Here is a 25,882-nt window from a genome sequence, read left to right as displayed (position 1 = left end):
TCAATCGCCTTTTCCAATGGTTTCATTAGTATCTACGTATAGATTTTAAAATTGCTATTTAATAAGGAGATCGGCTTAAAGGATTCGCAGATCTTGGGATCTTTATTTTGTGTGAGGATTATATTAATGGTGGCCTCGTCCTAGGAGTATGGAAGTTCCTGTCCTTTAACAAAGGCCAAATTGAATATTTTAGTTAGAAAGGGGATCAGCTCATCGCTCAGAACTGTGTATATCTTGTTTGGGAGGCTATCAGATCCAACTGCCTTGCCCCTTTTTAGTTTCCACTTACCTTGGAAACTTTTTCAGCACTAATTTCAGAATTCAATTCCTCCTTTGAAGCTGCTTGCATGATCGGGATTGCTATCTCCTCAAGATATCTATTAATCTGCTCTTCGGCCACCTTTACATCTTCTGTGTAGAGAGTTTGGAAGAAGTGTGTAAAGGCGTGTTCTGTTTCTAAATCCCCAGTGTGTAGTTCATTGGTGACTTTGTTTACAATAGCCTTAATTGTATTTCTGATCTGTTCTACCTTGGGGTTTACTAGCCTCACATTTGTTCCTTATTATTGCATCTAAGTAGTTTTCCAACTCTAGCTTTGCACTCTTTAACTGTTCATTTATCAATATCTGATTTTGAGTGTTATGAGTATTATCAGCCTCTTTCAACAAGGTCTGTTTTGAGGATTAAAATTTACTTAGCTTAGTCTTGGTCTCCTTATTCTGTGTTGCAGCTAGGCCAATTAATCTGCCCCTTATGAAGGCTTTATGTGCATCCCAAACAATATATAAGTGAGATGATGTTTTATTTAGGAAAATAATTCCCTTTTTGCTTCTTTCAGATTTTCTATTATGTGTGGGTCTAAGAGGAGTGCTCGATTTACAGCGCATCTCTGAGGAGGGCGTTTTATCTAGCATAATCTCTAAGCAGACGGCAGAGTAATCAGACAAGTGGTCCACCTCAAGTTCCACTTTTGTAAATGTTTTTTCTAATTCTAGTGTCCACAGGAAGAAAATCAATTCTATAAAAAGCCCATATTTTTTGTTATGAAATGTAAACCTTCGCTCTTTGCTTCTCTTTAGCCTCCAAATATCGAAGATACCCAAGTCCCTCATTATCTGTTTCCCTAGGGCTCTCGTTTTAGTCGAATTGGCCGTACTTTGAGAAATGGATTTATCTTGGGCAGGATTTATTATTATGTTAAAGTCTCCTCCTAATATAATATGAAAATTGACTTCTAAAAGCTGATTATAGAGTGCTTGGGTGGGGGCATGGTCATCTATATTTGGGACATAATAATCCACAAAAGCAAAGCAAGCACCATATATTTTTGCTTTTACTATTACCCACCTCCCTCCGGGATCCACAATGGATGCCCCAAGGGTAACTTTGATAATTGTCTGAAAAAAGGACTGCCACCCCCACAACACAGCATGACTGTTTAGTAGATATACAATTTTCTACCTATCTTTGTCCCTTTAATTTGTCTTGCCTTTCCTCTTTTAACAGGTGAGACTCTTGTATAATTATAACCTTACTATATGAAAGTCTAAGATATTCTAGAATTCTTTGCCTTCTGCTTCAAACCCAGAGGCCATTGACATTCCATGTTTGGACCCTTCACAAACTAAAAGTTGGCGACTCTGTCATGAATTAGGTTTAAAGGGGGACTGTGTTGTATCCGACTGAGTTCCTGACCCGACTTCATGGTCTCTCTTTACCAATGAGGACGTGATTTTGTTTTCCACATGCTCCCACACCCGGTGATTGTAAGAAACAAATCTGTTCTTGTGACCCTCCCACTCCACCCCAAGGAAACCTCCACAGGACTATTGGGTATTTCTGAAAGAGCTACCCATTTGAACTCTCTTAACTCCTCGGCATTAAGAAACAAATTTCATTCCTGGTGTGCTTTGATCTGTTTCACTAGCATTCCAACTTCCTTAGGGGCCCTTATGTTATGCATTTTATTGTTCTACATAATTTTCAGAGTGGCATGGAAACACATCTGTGCTGTAGATCCTAATGGTCTGAGTTCCTGGATATACTTTCCTATGTCCCGCTGCCTGTCTTGCGCAGCTTTGGAGATATCCGACCTGATTCTGAAGGACCCGTCACCTATCGTAAAGCTCCCTTCTTAGAGAGCTTCTCAAAGTATTTTCTTTTTAAGGGAGTATGAAAATGTATCAAAATTCTGCTTGGGGTCTTTTTTGGTTGGCCCTCTAGAGAAAGAATCTGGATGGATCTGCTGTATGTTTTCTTCTAGAGCGACTACCTCAGTTCCAGGAATGAAATCCTTAAGTGGGTTCATCATGAAGCCTTTGATGTTCTCTCCCTTTAGACCTTCCAGGACAGTCAGTACCCTAATATTATTCCTTCGTGCATCATTTTCAAGTGTTAGCACAGAGGCCCGTAGCCCTCATTTTTAGCTACTGCATCTCCTTTTGATTAGCTTCCACCTCACTGTTAAGCTCGTCAAGGGAAGTTTCCATTACGCACATTCTTTCCATTTAGGATTTCATCTTGAATTCTAGCGCATCACATGCTCCCTGAATTTTTTGTTGATTCCTTTCAAATATCACAAATTTCTCTCTGACTTCATTTATCAGAGTAGTGAGAATCCTCTCTACTCCTAGCTGCCTTTCTTTCCCTAAAAGTAGAAAGCTTTGGTTTGAGTTTGAGAGACAAAAGACCGTACCTGTACTTGCTTGTCTTCCCCCGCTAGTAGTTGAAATCTATTTCCAGACTGTTTGCTTCCCCCCCCCCTGCTCCCCCCGTTTCATCTTTTCTGTCCGTTTTTACTTTGTGTACCCAAGCAAAACCCTGCTTTGGGATCCGGCAGGGTGTGAGGGGTGGGAAAATATGAGACTCTTTCCCTTTTGACTGGACCTTAAAATAGGAGCGTAAGGAGGGGGTAATCTTAACACGTTCTACTACTTTACCCCCTTCCCACCCTACCTCTGTTTGGTAAATCTATTCACCCGGATGATTTTGAGGGAGAATAAGGGAGAGCTGGGAGGCAGAGTTCGGTTTTGATATATCAGGCTTCCCTTGCTTATCGTTCTGTTTTTTAGATGGGAGTGTAGTTATTGAGTAGGCTAACACCCCTGACCCTTTATCATCCTAAATGTGTTTATTCCTTAGGGCATACCTATTAGTTGGTGGCTCTTGGGTACTTAGCTCCGGCTCTGGTGCCCCCACACCTACAAAGGTTTCCCTTTTACCGGCAGTCTTTGTACCTGTAGCTGGAGATCTGGAAACACCTCACAAGTAATTTCTTCCCCGGATCTTTTTTCTTGCCGCGCTCATGTGAATACTGGGATGTTATCTCCTTCTTTGCCTTCAACATGCGCTCCAACAATCGGCCAGGATAGGGGTTTCTTGGGGTATATATATATATATATATATATATATATATATATATATATATATATATATATATATATATATATATATATATATATATATATATATATACACATACTACAGCAGGGACATAGCCTGTGTTTGGGTTGTAGGAGGTTCCCAATTAGTGATGGCCTACATCTTTGCCTACAGAGTATGTGTCTTCTCACCACTTTCTAGCTGGCTCAGTTAGATAACAAATCTTATCCCTCTGTAATGGCAAATCCAGCTTAAGCGTTAAAAGTTGATTGATAACTGTGAGGTTGGAGGCAAGGGCATTTTACACTTTTTTGACAGATGCCCCACATCTGCTAGCCTCTGAAGTAGGTTCCTAGAGTTTTGTTTCATGCCTGGAGTGGTTGCAACTTCCTGCTGATAGTCACTGGGTCTTCAAAAAGGAAACCTTTCCTGTTTCTGTTGTTCCCCTTTTCAGCCACTGGCTAAGGTTCAGCACAAAGGAAACTGCAGAGATTTAGATTCCTATATCATCACTTCCCATCTCATCTCATTCTATACCTGGATAGGTGGGTAGTGTTGCATAACAGGCCAGTAATACTGAAGAAATCGGAATGCAATGCACCAGTGGCTTTGCAGGCAAGACTGCCACAGCACAGCTCAACTCTCCTGCAACCCTATGGCCTATCCTGAGCCAGTGAGCTACATGCACTACCCCCTACCCCCTAAGCATCAACTCCAAAAACTTGAATTCTTCAGTGGATGGGCTGGTGCAGGTTTCTACAATGGCCACCTACTTGTCCTGTATAAGCCACCTTTTCAGCCTTTTGTCACTAAGAGAAAGTCAGTGAACTGCAGCAACAAATGCCAACAGTCTCTTTGCCACTCTGTTTTGTGTCAAGTTGGTGGAGAAATATACTCCTCCATGCAACAAGAATGGAAGAAACTTCCCCATCAGTGTCACTGGAAGCAATGCTATAACAGCAGAGATATACTAAGGTTGCAGTCAGTTGATATATACGATCTTATGAGCTTGGCTAAAGTTACTCATGCAAATGAGGTAGTGTACCTCACTAATCTTTTTCACAACTGTATATCAGGTAGGCCGTCTGTTATTCAGGGCATTAGGCTTGCTGTACTCTACAATCCAAACTTCTTAGACAGATTTGCACTCCATTAGGGTGGCTTTCTGACCCTACCAGTGTATAACCAGCTCCTGACTGGTTTTGAAGTTTCTGAAGTTTCAGAAGGTGAGAAGTCTCACACATAATGTATATGACATTTCACAAGACTTGGGTTCTTACAAACAGAGGATTTAATTCCAATTTCTTATTGTAAGCACAAAGCACAAATCAAGCATGGTAAGAGGATATTCCAAGTTATCAATGGTTCATCTTTGTCTCCAGTCATCGCTTTAATTCTCTTGTTACACAGCTTAGCAGACCTACTGTTATGGCATATTAAAGAGGTGGAGCACATGCAAATAATACAGATGTATCCCTCTTAGTTTTCATAAATGTCATAATTCCTGGTTGTCCTTCTTTGCCAAATAATTGAACAAAGGCTCCTGCTCCCATGGAGCTAATCATGCAGCTGGGAAGTACACTGTGCTTGTGTGGCCTGTGATTGTCTGTGATCATCAGGGTGGATCAGTCACTAGAGGTCAAATTTCCTGGTACCTGTGAGTAGTCTTGCAGCCGCGTTGAGACAGGCTTTTAGGGGTGCTAAGGAGATCTTGGGTAATCCTGTAAGGGTGGAACAGCCATATTCCAGTCTAGAGATGACTAGTGTTTGAACTGCCCTTTTCAGGGCCGGAGCATCTATGAAAGGTTTCAGCTTCCAAAGGTAGCTCAGGTGGAATCTGGCAGCCATCGAGTTAATGTGATCTTGCATTTTCAGGTTACAGTCAAGGATTATGCCCAAGGATTTGGCAGAGTCCACAACAGTCGCCGGGCAGTTCAGGGCTGTGATGGTCTTGATCCACATCTGAATCTCCGGATTGGCTTTTGAAGGGGAGATTAGGAGAAATTCGGTTTTCTTTGCGTTATGTTTGCGTTGGTTATTCACAAGCCATTGGACAGTCAGTTTCAGGGTCTCATTCAGGGAGAGGATCTCCTCGAGCGAAGAGATATTGATGTAAATTTGGATATCGTCTGCATACACATGGTAGGAGATGTTGGCGGTACGAAGAACTTAGGTGAGTGGCTCTAAGTAAAGATTAAAGAGGGTGGGGGACAGAGCAGAGTTGAACCTTGGGGGACACCAACCGTGACCGTGGAGGGTGCAGATAGATTTCTGTTGATCAGGAATCTCTGAGAGCGGTTGTGGAGGAAGGACCTGAACCATTCTAGGACCACGCCATCCAGACCCATCTTGAGTTTGAGACGTTCAAGTAGTTTTCAAGGTTGACCGTGTCGAAGGTGGAGGATAGATCAAGGAGGATTAGAAAGCAGGTTTTGCCTTGGTCTAGGGCTTGGAGGGCATCGTCCAAGATGTGGAGCATAGTAATTTCAGTGCTGAGGCCTGGTCTGAATCCTGATTGGAAGTCGTCAAGTAGGTGGAAGTTGTTGATGTGCTGACTTAATTGCTGTTGTACACACTTCTCCAATACTTTGGCTAACAGCGGGATATTGGAGATAGGTCTGAAATTGTCAGAGGAGGCTGGATCCAGTGATGGTTTTTTTCAGAATAGGGAGGACTTTGCCGGCTTTCAAGGGGTCCAGAATCGAACCCTGCTGGAGCGAGGCATTGATTATTACAGTCCAACAGGGAACAATGGATTGGGAGGCGGCAGCGAAGCAATTTGAGGCTAACGGGTCATTAAAGTGGTTATTCGGGTTCAAGGTAGAAAGGATTTTGGAGATGGAATCTTCGTTATAGAATTCGAAGTCAGTCCAGCTGGCTTGGTTTTTAGGTGGGGCCAGAGGGGGTGGTGCAGAAAAAGGGAGCAGGTCAGGAGGGGGATGAGAGTAAGTGGCGGTACTGAGTTCCCCGCCCCGGAATCCGTCTGTTAATGAAGCAGTCCCGTTACCAATAGATCCATCGTAAACAATTCAACCCACAATCTCAGCCTTGGCCCCGTCTATCAAAGTTGCTGAGTCCCTCAGATAAGTAAAGCCCCATCCCGGGAAAGTCAAAAGTCACACAGTAGCAGCCAAAGCTTGGGCCAGCAAGTGGGAGAAGAATAGCAGATCCCAACGCACACGGCTTGCACAAACGATGTCCCTCCCCGTCTCCGACACCAAGCATTGTTACATCCGCCATGTTGGGAGACCGATTGGGGAGGGGGTGCGACTCGTTCCGATCCAAATTATAGTGTGGGCCAACAGTGTCCAGGATGGGGGAAGCAGTGAAATGTTCCGATAACTGTAGGACCGATGTTTCCGAGAATGTAAGAGGGTCACCAATCTCAGCACACACGATAAGTTCCATTTCTTCGGGGGCAGGCACAGCTTCCAGCACCGGGTCCAAACGCGCCACTAGGGCGCCCAACAGGAGGCAAGTCGGCTACCGGGTCTCAAAATTCAAGTCAGGGCTTGCTCCCGGTCCTATGATCCCATCTGCTGCCGACAGCAAACGATTGACCTGGGCTCTCATCGTTGCGCGAAGCGCCGCAAGGTCCACCATTACCATCCGCAAGGAAGGGCCACATTGAGTCCGTTCTGCCAAGTTCCATACGTCCGCAGGCATAACGATCTCCACGGAGAGGCACTCTCTCCGGGACAGGATATTCCGGAGCAGAATCAAGCCGTGAGGGACGGGCCAGCAGCACGCAACAACGCGCGGTGGGACCCCCGCCCCGGGGCACCAGCGGTGCTAGTGCCGGGACTCCGGGCCGGGGCCCACCGCGCATCACCCGTCACCTCACCTCAGGTACAGCACCAGGCAGCAGATGCTTGCAAAGTAGTCCAGAGAAATTTTCAAAAGTTCCAAGGACCGGACCCAACCACTCTCCTCAGTCCGTTGTTGTTCACTTTGGACCCGGGTAGACCAGCAATCGAGACCCCGGCTTCCAGTCTGGGTTAGGCCTCAAAACATTTTCAATGTTACTTCACCCCAGAACATCAGAAAAATTCCGTGGTCACACCATCGGGGTGCCGACTAGTTCACCCACACGAATCCGGGGCAGGAGATCAGGATATTCGACAGGATAAGCGAGCGTAGGACGGAGGTCAGCGGAGCCGGGAGACTATGCGGCCATCTTGGTTGGTGTCATAGCTCCTCCCTCTTCAGCTCCATTACTGATGCCACGTCAGTGCACAGAGCAGGGAAAGCTGTTGGGATGCAGATCGCCAATCTGCAGGGTAGAACCCCCCACAGCCAAAACCACAAGCGTCAGATCATCAAAGGGAGTCAGGAGTGGCGAGTTTTTAGATCCCCATTCTGCTGTTTGCTCCAGAAATCAGGAGGGGAGAGGATTGTACAGGGAAGGAGTTAGTGGTCAGCTCGCTCGACCGGTGCTGCGGCCGCCTTCTTGCCTCCACTCCTCCGTATCACTGATCTAGGCTAACACTGCTCCAGCTTATACTCTGATATTACTTTTTGTACTATGAACATTTGTCCACATAAAAGGCAACTTTCAATATAACAAATTACATCTGGCAATCATGGGTCCAACTATCTAACATGGCTGCTTTTAAAATACATTTTAGTCCTCATTGTTCATCAAAGAGACAAAGAAGCTCCAGGTGTATGGGTGATAGCGAGAGGCTCCCATGAAAGGAGAAGGCAAACTAGAACGATAGGCTCCCTACAAACGGGTTCATGCACAAACTTGTTTGAAAATAGGAGTTTTGTGCATTGCCCCTTGTTATTGATTCCTTTTCAAATGTATTGCATTGATTGATATATAATCATAGGACCTCTATATTTTGAGAAGGAAGGTGTTAGAGTCTCCTACTGAGTTGCTGAGTTTTATGCCAACATTCCTATATGTCCCAAAACTTTTTCTTTTGGTGGAGGGGGCACTATGATATAGGCTGTTTACTTTTGGAAATGATGCTAGCCATTACCTCACAGTTGAGGGGTTAGTGAGGATCCACTTCAAACAGATCTCCCTTCATGCCAGCAAAATAAGTAAAAGAATGTGGGATTTTTTTGGCTTAAATATATTCAATGATAACTCTCTACCGGTAGTGACCACAAAAATCGCCAGGCTTACCTTGACATCTGTGCCCATTACATCTGAGAGCACCTTACCCACTTCTTGCCAGAAGATCTAGATCAAAGGACACTGCCAGAACATATGGACATCATCCAACTTTTCCTCACCAGACTTGGGGCAGGCACTTCCTTGCCTCCCGTCCTCCCAACTTTGACAACTTCTTTGATGTCCAGTATGCCTTATGCACGGTAAACAGAAGATTTTTCCATAGAGGTGCGTTTTTGTAGATGACCAAAGAAAAGGCATTGACACTTGCCTCATGGTTTCCATGTCCAGATTTGGCAGGTTCCTCTTTCAAGTATCCGCTGGCAAGGTAAACTCATCCTCTCCTGCCTGGACTAACATTTAATACCACTGGAAAATTTCCTTTCCCTGAAGTGATCTGCTTTGTAGTTTTTCCTCCCAAACACAATTACCTTTTCCTTCTTTATCTAATTCACTTGCCCAGCTTGCAAGTTGGTAGTACTTACATTTCGACAGATTGCACTCCTTAATGTGCGACAGAGCCTCCCAGGAGACTAATAAATTGTCATCTATGATTTGTTCTCAATTATGTACTCGCCCTTCAATCAGAGGGCTTGCCAGCTTGTCTAAAATGAACATCAGTGTCCCGGGACAGTTCCATATTGGTGTGGGACTACTATAGTACGGTATTACTAATGTCTTGCTAATTTGGTACCATAATTTGCAGTCAGCAACCAATATCTTAAGCCTCACCTTTTTGAAGTACTTTGGATGACCAAATATAAAAAGGAAAAAATCCCCCCTCAATGGCAAGTCTCTCATCAAAGCTTTGAACAGCGGAGTGAAGATAGAATTATACATAAGTAAAGATCTTATATCCTTCAGTTGGAAAGTGCAATAGTATTGGTAGAGGTCAGGGCTTGTGATGCCCCCATGTTCTTTCTGTCTTCAAAGTTTCCTCCATGCAATTCTCACCACTTTATCCTTCCATATGAAACTGCAAAAGTCTCCCTGCAATTTCTTAAACCATGCCGATTTGAATTCTAGAGGGATTGCATTAAAGTGAAGGTACAGTTTGGGAGAACGAACTTTTTTATTAGATTGGATTTTCTTAAGAAAGAGAGAGGGAGGCCTACCCAAACCTTGAGTGACCTGATCCATGAAGCTACCTCATTAACCCCTTCACTGCGGCGGCTATTCCGCAGCAGTGCTAAGGGGGTGGGGGGGCCGCGCGGCGGTCCCGTGCTCGTGACGGAACCGCTCCGTGACGGCACGCGGGTGAGCTGTGCTTGTGACGGAGCGGTTCCGTCACAGCCCCGCCCGTGCTACAGAACGTTAGTGCAGGCACGGAATTCGCGCTGCGCAGGCGCGGCGAGTGGGCCGTGACGGAACCGTTCCGTCACCAGCACAGCCCACCCAAGGCTCGTGATGGAACGGTTCCGTCACGAGCATGAGAGGGGTTAAAATGTACTTGAGCCATCTTGTCTAGTTCCTGCACCACCTGAATTCCTAAGTATCTTATTTCCTGCATTACCAACGGGCTGTTGTAGTGAGTATTCCATTCCATAACTTCGGTTTTCTGTTGGTTGGAGACCTTCTCAAAGTCTTCAAAGTTTCCCAGATTGCTGGAAACAATCTTTCTAGATCTCCTGTGTACACCATTACAGGCTGACTTTTTTCTCCCATCCGTTACACACAAAAGGATTGATTTTTTGATTTGCCCTTATTTTGCTTGCCAGTGGCTCAATGTAAAGATTAAAAAGCAAAGGTAACAGTGGGCAGTCGTGTCAGGTCCCTCTTCTAATATTTATCTGCTTCGTGAGCTTTCCATTAACCACAATCTTGGCCATCGGATTTTTATGAAAGAACCCATCAGCTCTTAAAAAGACCTCTCCCAAATCCTGTTGCTTAATCACGCAATACAACAAGCATTTGCAATGCAATAGGTCTTGCATTACTAAACATTTGAACTATTGGTGTTGCAAATAATAACGCCAATAGCTCAAACTTTAGTATTGCAATACTTATTGTACTTCAAATGGTTGTTTGCTAGTTGTGTCCTGGCTGTAAATGTCAACAATAAACTGAAACCCTGCTGGATACAACCATATATGTTCACAGACTTAGTAGCAGTTACAAGTTAACCAAGAAGTTAAGTGTTTCACTTTTTTAAGTTCCACAGAGCGTCTGTGGTGCGATGAGCATTATGTCATGTGATGAAGCATGAAGCTGGCAATTAACTCTTATCAACAGACCCTTCTAAAAGAAACACACATGTACCTATGCTGCACTGCTCCTGCAGGGAGGGCTCGGGCAGATGGCGGGGAAGGGGCAGGAATGTTAGGAATTCACAGGCGGCCAATAACTCCACTATTTTGCTACTTTTAACCAAGGGACCTGAGGTAGGAGGTAGAGGGTGGGGGGTTGGGCAAATCTGAAAAATGGGCTTTGGCTGAAACACATTGGCACACAGCCCCAGGGAAGTAGGCCGCTTCAACCAAACAAAAAAGTCTCAGTGAAAGTTCTCCCCGTGCCTACATAATGTATCGATGAAAGTACTCTCTGTGCCTACTAAAGCTAGGAAGCTGAAAAAATCAGTTAAATCACAACTTTTAAAATGTCTAACTGGTACCCATAATACCCACCAATGCTTGCGCTCTCCTCAATAGGTTTTTAATAGCGGAGCATACTGGGATATGAGAGCAACGACTTCTGTCATAGAAAGAGGTGAGAATCTACTAGAAAACTATTTAATGTGGGCGCCATCTTTAAGTAATGAGCATCATAAAGAGAATTTATGTTCATTTGTACGCTAATAAAGCATAATTAATAAGGTGACAAGTATATATATTTTAAAAAAACAGCTACGCTGGTATTGAATAAGTTAATAAAATGCTTGTAAATGTGATTGGAAATTAGATGTGTGGCTAGTATTGCTGTTAGCAACGCCAAACATCATTGTTCAGAACGTCCGACATTGAATACTGCAGCAGCATTCTTTGGTGGTGACTGTATGCCACAGGAAAGATAGCATTGACTTGTCTAAGTGAAACAAGGAACAATGGGAAGTGCTTGTGGGGTCCTGGCAGCACCCAGGAAAATTAGCCAGCAACAGCAGGAAACTTTAAAAAATAAAAAAGACGGTCTCTGAATACGCATGAGCAGGGTTTCAGAGAAAAAAAGATGGTGACAAATGGGCAGCTGCTCAAGACTGCCAAACTGACGGGGTGGAAAGGAATGTCTTTAAAAAAAAGGTGGCGGCTGAATATGCATGAGCAGGGCTTGCAGGGAAAAAAGTTAGTGGAAAACGGGCAGCCGCTCAAGACTGCCAAACTGGTGGGGTGGTAGAAAATGTCTCTGATCTGGGGTGATGGGCAGCAAAGAAAAATAGTTCTCGCAAACAACAGAGAAGCACTGAAAGCTATGTAAACTGTACTTGTCCAGTGCTCCTCACACTTGAATGGAAGCGGGGTATCGGTTGCAGAACCATTAGGAGGGAGCAAAGAAGAGCGATGCTGAATTGAGCCAATGGTAAACATGGGGCTAGAACAAAGTAGTTGAAAAGTAGTTGAATACCGCAGGTCTTGCATACAGCGGTCGCGCGCTGCCTAGGCTCAACCTAAAAAAGGCTAGCTAACACTATCAAATTCTATGGCTGCATCAAAAGTAAGAACTGTCAGCAAGATTATATCCTCAGTGGCCATATCTATTGCCCCTTTTAAATCATGCATCAACTCATGTAGTTGCCTCCCTTTAACAATACCTTGCTGCTCATTATGGATTAATACCTCAATCGCCTTTTCCAATGGTTTCATTAGTATCTACGTATAGATTTTAAAATTGCTATTTAATAAGGAGATCGGCTTAAAGGATTCGCAGATCTTGGGATCTTTATTTTGTGTGAGGATTATATTAATGGTGGCCTCGTCCTAGGAGTATGGAAGTTCCTGTCCTTTAACAAAGGCCAAATTGAATATTTTAGTTAGAAAGGGGATCAGCTCATCGCTCAGAACTGTGTATATCTTGTTTGGGAGGCTATCAGATCCAACTGCCTTGCCCCTTTTTAGTTTCCACTTACCTTGGAAACTTTTTCAGCACTAATTTCAGAATTCAATTCCTCCTTTGAAGCTGCTTGCATGATCGGGATTGCTATCTCCTCAAGATATCTATTAATCTGCTCTTCGGCCACCTTTACATCTTCTGTGTAGAGAGTTTGGAAGAAGTGTGTAAAGGCGTGTTCTGTTTCTAAATCCCCAGTGTGTAGTTCATTGGTGACTTTGTTTACAATAGCCTTAATTGTATTTCTGATCTGTTCTACCTTGGGGTTTACTAGCCTCACATTTGTTCCTTATTATTGCATCTAAGTAGTTTTCCAACTCTAGCTTTGCACTCTTTAACTGTTCATTTATCAATATCTGATTTTGAGTGTTATGAGTATTATCAGCCTCTTTCAACAAGGTCTGTTTTGAGGATTAAAATTTACTTAGCTTAGTCTTGGTCTCCTTATTCTGTGTTGCAGCTAGGCCAATTAATCTGCCCCTTATGAAGGCTTTATGTGCATCCCAAACAATATATAAGTGAGATGATGTTTTATTTAGGAAAATAATTCCCTTTTTGCTTCTTTCAGATTTTCTATTATGTGTGGGTCTAAGAGGAGTGCTCGATTTACAGCGCATCTCTGAGGAGGGCGTTTTATCTAGCATAATCTCTAAGCAGACGGCAGAGTAATCAGACAAGTGGTCCACCTCAAGTTCCACTTTTGTAAATGTTTTTTCTAATTCTAGTGTCCACAGGAAGAAAATCAATTCTATAAAAAGCCCATATTTTTTGTTATGAAATGTAAACCTTCGCTCTTTGCTTCTCTTTAGCCTCCAAATATCGAAGATACCCAAGTCCCTCATTATCTGTTTCCCTAGGGCTCTCGTTTTAGTCGAATTGGCCGTACTTTGAGAAATGGATTTATCTTGGGCAGGATTTATTATTATGTTAAAGTCTCCTCCTAATATAATATGAAAATTGACTTCTAAAAGCTGATTATAGAGTGCTTGGGTGGGGGCATGGTCATCTATATTTGGGACATAATAATCCACAAAAGCAAAGCAAGCACCATATATTTTTGCTTTTACTATTACCCACCTCCCTCCGGGATCCACAATGGATGCCCCAAGGGTAACTTTGATAATTGTCTGAAAAAAGGACTGCCACCCCCACAACACAGCATGACTGTTTAGTAGATATACAATTTTCTACCTATCTTTGTCCCTTTAATTTGTCTTGCCTTTCCTCTTTTAACAGGTGAGACTCTTGTATAATTATAACCTTACTATATGAAAGTCTAAGATATTCTAGAATTCTTTGCCTTCTGCTTCAAACCCAGAGGCCATTGACATTCCATGTTTGGACCCTTCACAAACTAAAAGTTGGCGACTCTGTCATGAATTAGGTTTAAAGGGGGACTGTGTTGTATCCGACTGAGTTCCTGACCCGACTTCATGGTCTCTCTTTACCAATGAGGACGTGATTTTGTTTTCCACATGCTCCCACACCCGGTGATTGTAAGAAACAAATCTGTTCTTGTGACCCTCCCACTCCACCCCAAGGAAACCTCCACAGGACTATTGGGTATTTCTGAAAGAGCTACCCATTTGAACTCTCTTAACTCCTCGGCATTAAGAAACAAATTTCATTCCTGGTGTGCTTTGATCTGTTTCACTAGCATTCCAACTTCCTTAGGGGCCCTTATGTTATGCATTTTATTGTTCTACATAATTTTCAGAGTGGCATGGAAACACATCTGTGCTGTAGATCCTAATGGTCTGAGTTCCTGGATATACTTTCCTATGTCCCGCTGCCTGTCTTGTGCAGCTTTGGAGATATCCGACCTGATTCGGAAGGACCCGTCACCTATCGTAAAGCTCCCTTCTTAGAGAGCTTCTCAAAGTATTTTCTTTTTAAGGGAGTATGAAAATGTATCAAAATTCTGCTTGGGGTCTTTTTTGGTTGGCCCTCTAGAGAAAGAATCTGGATGGATCTGCTGTATGTTTTCTTCTAGAGCGACTACCTCAGTTCCAGGAATGAAATCCTTAAGTGGGTTCATCATGAAGCCTTTGATGTTCTCTCCCTTTAGACCTTCCAGGACAGTCAGTACCCTAATATTATTCCTTCGCGCATCATTTTCAAGTGTTAGCACAGAGGCCCGTAGCCCTCATTTTTAGCTACTGCATCTCCTTTTGATTAGCTTCCACCTCACTGTTAAGCTCGTCAAGGGAAGTTTCCATTACGCACATTCTTTCCATTTAGGATTTCATCTTGAATTCTAGCGTATCACATGCTCCCTGAATTTTTTGTTGATTCCTTTCAAATATCACAAATTTCTCTCTGACTTCATTTATCAGAGTAGTGAGAATCCTCTCTACTCCTAGCTGCCTTTCTTTCCCTAAAAGTAGAAAGCTTTGGTTTGAGTTTGAGAGACAAAAGACCGTACCTGTACTTGCTTGTCTTCCCCCGCTAGTAGTTGAAATCTATTTCCAGACTGTTTGCTTTCCCCCCCCCCCTGCTCCCCCCGTTTCATCTTTTCTGTCCGTTTTTACTTTGTGTACCCAAGCAAAACCCTGCTTTGGGATCCGGCAGGGTGTGAGGGGTGGGAAAATATGAGACTCTTTCCCTTTTGACTGGACCTTAAAATAGGAGCGTAAGGAGGGGGTAATCTTAACACGTTCTACTACTTTACCCCCTTCCCACCCTACCTCTGTTTGGTAAATCTATTCACCCGGATGATTTTGAGGGAGAATAAGGGAGAGCTGGGAGGCAGAGTTCGGTTTTGATATATCAGGCTTCCCTTGCTTATCGTTCTGTTTTTTAGATGGGAGTGTAGTTATTGAGTAGGCTAACACCCCTGACCCTTTATCATCCTAAATGTGTTTATTCCTTAGGGCATACCTATTAGTTGGTGGCTCTTGGGTACTTAGCTCCGGCGCCCCCACACCTACAAAGGTTTCCCTTTTACTGGCAGTCTTTGTACCTGTAGCTGGAGATCTGGAAACACCTCACAAGTAATTTCTTCCCCGGATCTTTTTTCTTGCCGCGCTCATGTGAATACTGGGATGTTATCTCCTTCTTTGCCTTCAACATGCGCTCCAACAATCGGCCAGGATAGGGGTTTCTTGGGGTATATATATATATATATATATATATATATATATATATATACACATACTACAGCAGGGACATAGCCTGTGTTTGGGTTGTAGGAGGTTCCCAATTAGTGATGGCCTATATCTTTGCCTACAGAGTATGTGTCTTCTCACCACTTTCTAGCTGGCTCAGTTAGATAACAAATCTTATCCCTCTGTAATGGCAAATCCAGCTTAAGCGTTAAAAGTTGATTGATAACTGTGAGGTTGGAGGCAAGGGCATTTTACACTTTTTTGACAGATGCCCCACATCTGCTAGCCTCTGAAGTAGGTTCCTAGAGTTTTGTTTCATGCCTGGAGTGGTTGCAACTTCCTGCTGATAGTCACTGGGTCTTCAAAAAGGAAACCTTTCCTGTTTCTGTTGTTCCCCTTTTCAGCCACTGGCTAAGGTTCAGCACAAAGGAAACTGCAGAGATTTAGATTCCTATATCATCACTTCCCATCTCATCTCATTCTATACCTGGATAGGTGGGTAGTGTTGCATAACAGGCCAGTAATACTGAAGAAATCGGAATGCAATGCACCAGTGGCTTTGCAGGCAAGACTGCCACAGCACAGCTCAACTCTCCTGCAACCCTATGGCCTATCCTGAGCCAGTGAGCTACATGCACTACCCCCTACCCCCTAAGCATCAACTCCAAAAACTTGAATTCTTCAGTGGATGGGCTGGTGCAGGTTTCTACAATGGCCACCTACTTGTCCTGTATAAGCCACCTTTTCAGCCTTTTGTCACTAAGAGAAAGTCAGTGAACTGCAGCAACAAATGCCAACAGTCTCTTTGCCACTCTGTTTTGTGTCAAGTTGGTGGAGAAATATACTCCTCCATGCAACAAGAATGGAAGAAACTTCCCCATCAGTGTCACTGGAAGCAATGCTATAACAGCAGAGATATACTAAGGTTGCAGTCAGTTGATATATACGATCTTATGAGCTTGGCTAAAGTTACTCATGCAAATGAGGTAGTGTACCTCACTAATCTTTTTCACAACTGTATATCAGGTAGGCCGTCTGTTATTCAGGGCATTAGGCTTGCTGTACTCTACAATCCAAACTTCTTAGACAGATTTGCACTCCATTAGGGTGGCTTTCTGACCCTACCAGTGTATAACCAGCTCCTGACTGGTTTTGAAGTTTCTGAAGTTTCAGAAGGTGAGAAGTCTCACACATAATGTATATGACATTTCACAAGACTTGGGTTCTTACAAACAGAGGATTTAATTCCAATTTCTTATTGTAAGCACAAAGCACAAATCAAGCATGGTAAGAGGATATTCCAAGTTATCAATGGTTCATCTTTGTCTCCAGTCATCGCTTTAATTCTCTTGTTACACAGCTTAGCAGACCTACTGTTATGGCATATTAAAGAGGTGGAGCACATGCAAATAATACAGATGTATCCCTCTTAGTTTTCATAAATGTCATAATTCCTGGTTGTCCTTCTTTGCCAAATAATTGAACAAAGGCTCCTGCTCCCATGGAGCTAATCATGCAGCTGGGAAGTACACTGTGCTTGTGTGGCCTGTGATTGTCTGTGATCATCAGGGTGGATCAGTCACTAGAGGTCAAATTTCCTGGTACCTGTGAGTAGTCTTGCAGCCGCGTTGAGACAGGCTTTTAGGGGTGCTAAGGAGATCTTGGGTAATCCTGTAAGGGTGGAACAGCCATATTCCAGTCTAGAGATGACTAGTGTTTGAACTGCCCTTTTCAGGGCCGGAGCATCTATGAAAGGTTTCAGCTTCCAAAGGTAGCTCAGGTGGAATCTGGCAGCCATCGAGTTAATGTGATCTTGCATTTTCAGGTTACAGTCAAGGATTATGCCCAAGGATTTGGCAGAGTCCACAACAGTCGCCGGGCAGTTCAGGGCTGTGATGGTCTTGATCCACATCTGAATCTCCGGATTGGCTTTTGAAGGGGAGATTAGGAGAAATTCGGTTTTCTTTGCGTTATGTTTGCGTTGGTTATTCACAAGCCATTGGACAGTCAGTTTCAGGGTCTCATTCAGGGAGAGGATCTCCTCGAGCGAAGAGATATTGATGTAAATTTGGATATCGTCTGCATACACATGGTAGGAGATGTTGGCGGTACGAAGAACTTAGGTGAGTGGCTCTAAGTAAAGATTAAAGAGGGTGGGGGACAGAGCAGAGTTGAACCTTGGGGGACACCAACCGTGACCGTGGAGGGTGCAGATAGATTTCTGTTGATCAGGAATCTCTGAGAGCGGTTGTGGAGGAAGGACCTGAACCATTCTAGGACCACGCCATCCAGACCCATCTTGAGTTTGAGACGTTCAAGTAGTTTTCAAGGTTGACCGTGTCGAAGGTGGAGGATAGATCAAGGAGGATTAGAAAGCAGGTTTTGCCTTGGTCTAGGGCTTGGAGGGCATCGTCCAAGATGTGGAGCATAGTAATTTCAGTGCTGAGGCCTGGTCTGAATCCTGATTGGAAGTCGTCAAGTAGGTGGAAGTTGTTGATGTGCTGACTTAATTGCTGTTGTACACACTTCTCCAATACTTTGGCTAACAGCGGGATATTGGAGATAGGTCTGAAATTGTCAGAGGAGGCTGGATCCAGTGATGGTTTTTTTCAGAATAGGGAGGACTTTGCCGGCTTTCAAGGGGTCCAGAATCGAACCCTGCTGGAGCGAGGCATTGATTATTACAGTCCAACAGGGAACAATGGATTGGGAGGCGGCAGCGAAGCAATTTGAGGCTAACGGGTCATTAAAGTGGTTATTCGGGTTCAAGGTAGAAAGGATTTTGGAGATGGAATCTTCGTTATAGAATTCGAAGTCAGTCCAGCTGGCTTGGTTTTTAGGTGGGGCCAGAGGGGGTGGTGCAGAAAAAGGGAGCAGGTCAGGAGGGGGATGAGAGTAAGTGGCGGTACTGAGTTCAATTCCTAATGCCGTAGTTTTATCAGCGAAGAAAGAGGAAAATTCCTTTGATGATATTAGGGATTTTGGGAACTCCTTCGATGTTTTAGCCAGTTTATTAGATTGGATTTTGACCAGTTCAAAGAGATTGCGAGGCCTATTCTTGGCGTTCCCCAATTCCGATCTGAAGTATTCTTTTTTGGAATTGAGGATGTGCTTGTTGTAGGCGTTTCTCGCCTGGTGGAGAAGTTTTAGATGTGTTGCTGAGGGGTGTTGTCTCCAGATTCTTTCCAATTGCCGTAGGGATCTTCTCTCCATGTTCAGGGAACTGGTGAACCAGGGGTTTCTGTCCTTGATTTGTGTTCTTTTTCGTTTTAGAGGGGCAAGGTCATCCAGAATGTTTGAGATCGACGACACATAATGTTCTTTGAGGTCGCTGACCGAGGAAATGTGCGAGGGGGGGAGGTCAGATTTGCAGTGAGCCTCTTGTTTCATATGGTCAAGGTTCTATGTGTCTCTGGTCCAGCGTTTGGGAAGTACTGGTTGCGACGTCTTTGTCTTGCGGGTCTCTGACCACACCTTTCAAGAAGCCCGACTGAAGTACTCCCACTTGAAGATGCTAAACAACCGGTACTGGTACCAGTATAAGTTACGCAAGGCATGATTATTACTTAATAATACATGCTGGAGGTGTGCCAGGGAAGGATGTTACCTATACCATATATTGTGGACATTTCCACAACTTGCCCATACTGGCGTGAAATATGGTGTACACTGCATCTCACTAGTTTGCTATACTGCATGACTTCTCGGACATCGAAAACGCCACCTCAAATTGGAAAAGGTGGATGTCAACAGCTCTCATGGTTGCGGTGATCGTTTTAACTTCAGCAATGGCATTCTCCAACAATGTAACTTATCAGGAATGGATGATGAAACTATGTAAATTGGCCACATATTAAAGACAGAGATAGAAGATCCAAAACCAAATGCATCTGGAGCCCTTTTATGCATCAGCGAGGACCATTGACTAATTTGGATAATTGATGACACAATTCCCATGTTAGAATACACATGCACAGCGGGCCAATGGAGAATAAGAACAGACTACACAGACGAGGGGCAGAACTGAATCAGGATGAGTGCACTCTGGGGATATCTTACTTATGCCTTCTCTGTTTGCCCTTTTTCATGTTGGAAAGGTGTTCTGAAAGAGAGGGAACGGGGTGCGGACACCTTGCTAAAGACAATGCCCTTTGTTGAGCAGATACATGCCATGGTTGAAGGGTGTATCTGCGCTCTGCCTCAGGACTGGATGGGATGGAGGTGGGTGGGATGGCTTTGTCTGTATCTCGACCTCATGATAGTGGGTACTTTGTACATTGTTTCTTAACGAGATGCCATTGGCAGTGTGCCTTTGGACCCTGATGGATCCCAGATCCTACTGGGGGTCGAAAGACGTGATAGAAGAAGGTGTACACACTGTGTTACATTTTTTTTAATGTTACTCTCTTACCTTCTCGCCTTTGATCTAATTCCAGTATACTATCTTTGACTGTCCTAAGAGAACCCTAAATAGAACTGATTCTTCTGTACATATTTTCATATAATTGTTTCCTTGTAATCCTCATAACTGTGACACAATAAAACATGTTTTTAAAAAAAACTCTCACTAGGCATGTTAGGTATGATGTACAAAATTATTTTCTTTTTTACTACCGTGTAAAGATGGGTCACATGATTTTTCAGACTATCAACAGTTTTGATAACCTAAAAGTGACAAGTTAAAGGAATTACAACAAGGAGATCGTATCCTGCAACAATAAGGCACCAACAACCACTTAGTGGGCCCCAGTGTTAGGGTTCTTTAGAGTTCTTTGTCTGCTACCTTAGGTTAGGTAAAATAAAATGTGGTATCAAACCATAAATACTACATACAGCCAAAACTGCCTGCCTGCAGCAGTGCAAATTTCGAAGTTCGATAAAGGGTATATATGAGAATCCATCGTTTTCTTGTAATTAAAATGCATTAATTTCAAAATGCTGATGTTAATGACCCATGAGAGCTTCGCTGGTGGCCTGAGTTCCCAAGAGTCTCCATTGGCTTCTGGCGAACGAACGCAACTAAGCAAATCACTCCGCTTTACTCATAACAGCCTCTCCTTGAGACAGCCTACACATCAACTACATATTGAGGGCCATATGTAGGTGAGGGACATTTACCGATTTTAAAATACCGAATTTTACCGATTCGGTATTTTAGAATCGGTAAATGCTATGTAGGGAAAAATTCGGTAAGTATTACCGAATCGTTAATATTCGGTATTTACCGAATCGGTATTTACCGATTCGGTCATTCCCATTCATTCCTATGGACCTAAAGGCCCATAGGAATGAATGTGAATTACCGAAACGGTAAATATCGATTCGGTAAAATAGGGAAAGAGTCATGGGTGGCAGGGTGGCACATTGACACCCTGTTGCACCCCTGAATAGTGCATGTGAGCACATGTGGCTCACATACATGCCTTAAGGACATGTATGTCTGCCACATGGCACTGGTGTAAATGCACAGATTTGCATTTACAGTGGTATTCGTTATTTACCACCAACTAGTAGTTGGTGGTAAATAACGAATCCTTAAAGCACAGAAGCACTCTTCAAATTGCTTCCTACATGTCATTTACCGATTCAGTAAATACCGAATCGGTAAATGATGATTCGGTAAATACAGAATCGGTAAATACCGATTTGGTATTTACCGAATCTCCCCTGCATAGCAAATGGCTCAATACCGGTCGGTAAACCTGAAATTTACAGATTTTCGGATTTACCGACCGGTAATGGGCCACCTACATCGGGCCCTGAGTTCCTGAATCCCAACAGGCTAGATGATACTGCTGATGGGCTTGCAGAGAGGTCTCAAAGCTGTGGAACACCCTTCCAATTGGGTAGAAGGTACTCTATATGTTTGAGCACTGAGTTTTCTATTCATTCTTATTATTTATGCGCTAACGATTCTTTGGTGTGTGATATATGAAGCGCCAATAACATACAATAAAGGAAGAAGCACATCTCGTCAGACTCACAAATAACAGTGAAGCGCACCTACCCCAGCCATAAGAAAATACGTTGCAGTTCGATGCCACAAAAGATAGGTGCTCAGTTTAAGGCAGTAATTTTCTTTATCAGTGTTTACCCTCGGGGAGGACTGTTCCCCCTGAGAAGTGAATATACATTTTCAAGAGTTTATTGCAGACAAAAGGCTGTGGCATAGCTCATCAAATACTGGGGTTGTGATACTCCAAATTATAGCAGATGGGAACAGCGGTAATACAGCTCTGATACCAATAATCACTCATGCCTGAAAACTGAGCACTGTTCTCTGACTTCTAGGTTCGCCAAATATTACAGAGATGCTGATGGGAAAGATTATCGGACTCTGATTAAAGCCTATGGAATCCGCTTCGATGTGATGGTGAACGGCAAGGTGAGAGCATGTTTGACATACATTTCACATGCGGCAAAGGAAGCAGCAAGACATCCTTGGGAGGTGTTAAATGTTATGTTGAAAAAGAAAGAAGAATAGTAGCATTGAGATGAGTTCCATGGAATAGTGCAGTTATTTTCAAGAGTGTGCCCCGGGTCATCAGACAGTGTCTCTGTACAATCTTTTGGTGAATATGCTGTTAGAATAGGCCACTCATCTGATCATAGATGGTACATGGATTTGCTGGAGTACAGAATAACACATAATATGCTGACTTGGATGATGACTTTGTGTTGAAGGTAAGGGTGTTTGGGATACTTACTGTACCTAGACATGGGTGTGCAGATGTAACCATGAAGGATGTACTGAAGCAGATCAGAGCTAAATAGAAGAGGCGGGAGAAGCATTACAATGTGAAGTGGGATTCAGAAACTAGAATTCCAAATTGGCGACAAAGTAAGGGGAAGTTCCTGGTTTGTGGTGAATGGTCTTCCAGTGTACAGTAGATTCCATCTCAATTGATGAAAATGGTTGTCAAGGATCGTGTAGGTCCAATAAGAGTTGTGTTTCAAAAGTTAGGTGTGAGAAAAATATTCCAGAATTCAAGTTGGTTGATGGTGATTATTTTTGTCAGGAACATCAGTAGTTGGAGAATGCAGAGGAGATAGTACAATGAATGTGCAGGGTTACCTAACTACGGGAGCACACACATGTGTTGCAGTAATATGTGCTTATAGGATCACCAAGTAATTCTCATCTCATGTTGACTTCTAACACCATGTACTGTTGTGGGTAGTAGGTTGTATGCTTTCTGTCATCGAGCATGTTCTGTAAGAAGTTATTTTATAAATGGGGAGTATGTAATGGAATATGAAGAATGGAATGCAGGTCGCCGGTGCTGTCATCTGGTATGAAGTGGGGTGAGTGAACTAGGAGTTTTGAGAACAAGCCATTTACAGACCAGCCCGCTCCGGTGGTGGATTGTACCACCGTATATGGGTGTTTTAAAAGCAAACTATGTAGTATTCTGCATGTCCAGCTGTGGCCGGCACGGGTCGGAGGTAGGGAGGTGGGGGCAGGAGGACGTGGAGGAAGGACGCGGTTGGGGCGAGGATGCAACTATAAAACAAGCATTTACAATGCAATGGTTTCGCCTTTGGAAAAGTTAGAGCTATTGGCATTGCTCATGACATTTCTTTTTTTTTTTACTTTAAATAAATGGCATTTCCACGTGTCACTTTTATTCTCTCCCAGGAATGTGCTGCCATCATTCTCACCTAAGATCCCATTACTTGTTAGACATGAGGGTTGATAATCGAAAAAACAGGTGTAAGAGCTCATATGTTGAGTAGTTCTTTTTCAATATGCATTGCTGTGAGTGTATGCATGTTTGTGCTCACATCAATAAAGAAGAAAGAATTTCGAATATATTTGTAAATTAATCCACCTGCCCAGGCCACTCCCCACTCCTTGTGTTAAATTTTAAGTCTATAACATGCTAGTTTTCCACAGGTTACCTAGTCAGGCATAAGAGGCTCAGCTTAGCAGCTCTTATAGTGAAAAACAGCCTATATGAGGAAGTGTGAATCTACGGATGTTTCACAGACTTAACGATGGCTCAGCTGATGTGAAAAAATACAATGGTGAAAGACCAGGCTTGATCTACAACTAGGGTGTTAAATTGTGAACACAGAAAGTGGCAGCCCTATTGCTTTGCTGCTACACAAACCAGTGTCAGAATCAGTACTGACTTTAGCGCTGGTTGCCCTGATACAACTTTCTTTTTTGGTGTACTCCGTTTTGCCACCTTCTCCATGAATCACCTCATTTCCAGGCTCCATCAGTGCCTCTCATCTCTCCTTAGCTTTTCTCTCACATGCATTTCCTTTGTTTTGTAGTGCTACTCATAGCAGTATAGGGTGTCTGTTGGACTTGGCCCTTAAGGCAGGTTCACCCCTAATCTTTTTGCTTTTAATCTGTGATATGCGTGGATGATTTTCTGGTCTGTGCGCACTTTTTCTCTGTGTCCCAGAGTAAAGTGCGTGCATGTAGTTAGGCTGGCCTGCTCTCCCATAGGAATGCATGGGGAATGTCTGTGTCCCTAGTAGTTCCTGATGTGTGGGGAGTGCTTGCACGAATTTGGTATGTGCATGTTCGTGGGAATGAATGCTTTGCAATGGTGTATGTGGCATGTGTGTGTCATGAGTAGAAATGCCATTTCTGGGACTTGGCATATTACTGTAAAATATGTCTGCAGTGTGATTGGCTGGAGCTGGCTGGTGAGCCTGGCTCCAGGAAGGCTGGATGGGTCTGCCCGGTGGTGAGTGTGAGATCAGCATGCTTGATGGCTTGGGAGGAGTGCACCCGGTCCCTGATGGGCCTGGACTTTCCCCGGACAATGCTGGCTCCACCCCCTGTAGTGCGACTGATGGCCCTAGCCCTGCCAGTGAATAGAGAGGGTGGTTGAGGTAAACAGAGTACTTCAAAACCAGCTGCGACTGGTTTTCCCCCCACCCTGCACCCTTGAGACAAAGGGGTTTTACTGTATAAGAAGGGGCTGTGTCCCCATAGAATTTGTCCTGTTCTTGGTTCTGCCTAGGATCTTGCCAGAGGGGGCTGCTGCTGCAGGGGCCAAGAGGACCGCCACTTGGCTGTCTCCCTGCCTGGAGACCCAGTGTGCTGGCTCTGGCCCTGCCTTGCCCCTCTGCCTGCCTCCAGACCCTGCTGGAGCTTTCCTGTGCCTGGAGGCGCCCTGATCTGGATTTGTAGCGCTAGGAGCGCTTTCCTTGTGCCCCAGCGCTTTGCCGATATTTCTAGCGCTAGGCGCACTTTCTGTAGCCCCTAAGCGCTTGGGAGCGCTTTGTGTGCAGCCGGTGCCCACCCGGCATCTGCCCGTCGGATTGTGCCGATTTGCCGATTTTCGGCATTAGCGAGTGCCCACCTCGCTTTATCTTTATTTTTGGAGGCCGGTGCCCACCCGGCATTGCCCCGTACTTTGATTTTGTAAATACCTCGAGGGAGCCCACTCCTCGGGTACTGAGAAGCCACCTGCCTACCTGATACGGGCCGCCGCGCTGCCCGCGACGACCCGGAAGTGTTCTGGCCGACCGGCCAATCGCAGCGCGGCCCCTGAGAGGCCGACCGGAAGTCCCGCCTCCGCAACCAGGCAGCGAGGAGAGAGGCGCCGCCAGCGAGGCTCCGAGGAAGAGGAGCCCCGCGCTGCAGGGGAGGAGAGCCGGCAGTGTTCCTGCCCCCGCAGCACCAGCGAGATACCGGTGAGTGCGGGGACAGGGTCCTTTGTTCGTCGAGCGGCCCCGATTGGCAGAGGGCCGCTCCAACGCTGCTGCATTTCTTTGTGGAGCCCCGAGGCTCCTGGGGGTATCTCTTCGAGCCCGAAAGGCTTGTGGGCATTTCTGACCGCGAGTCCCCCGTGAGGGACTCCAACGTGTGTGGCATTCCTTTGTGGGAGCGCGAGGCTCCGTGGGGCATTATCTGACCCTGAGTCCCCCGTGGGGGACTCCAACGAGCACAGGCTTCCCGAGTCCACGAGGGACTCCAACGAGAGGGGCCATTCTTTGTTCTTTGAGCCCTGAGAGGCTCTTGAGCCCGCAGTTGTTGCCGAGCCCAGCGAGGCTCATTGCCCACATCGAGTGAGAGCCCTGAGAGAGGCTCTGGGGGCATTTTCATTGATTTAGAGCGCTGAGCTCTCTTTGCACATTTTGCTTTGTGAGCCCCTGAGAGGCTCCTTGCCCACTTTGTTCTTGAGCCCCCCTGGCTCCAACGTTGTACATCATATTTAACAACTGTCCAGCACTTAGTGGACAGTTGCCACGTTTAGGCTTTGTG

The 25,882-nt window shown here is 44.5% G+C and overlaps 1 protein-coding gene across 2 annotated transcripts in view; it reads left to right on the top strand.

Moving 5' to 3' along the window:
* The window catches only part of P2RX5 (purinergic receptor P2X 5), a 516,750-nt gene that overhangs the window by 442,434 nt on the left and 48,434 nt on the right, over window positions 1-25,882 (top strand). For both annotated transcript variants that reach the window (XM_086955030.1, XM_086955029.1), the window contains exon 9: window positions 21,943-22,036. In XM_086955030.1, the coding sequence (XP_086811156.1) occupies window positions 21,943-22,036 (94 nt within the window). The remainder of the gene's footprint in view (window positions 1-21,942; window positions 22,037-25,882) is intronic.

The sequence above is a fragment of the Lissotriton vulgaris genome, chromosome 2_1 (assembly GCF_964263255.1).
Source record: "Lissotriton vulgaris chromosome 2_1, aLisVul1.2, whole genome shotgun sequence".
Taxonomy (NCBI): domain Eukaryota; kingdom Metazoa; phylum Chordata; class Amphibia; order Caudata; family Salamandridae; genus Lissotriton; species Lissotriton vulgaris.
Note: the sequence above shows the minus strand (reverse complement) of the source record. Positions and strands in the feature narration are given on the sequence as shown.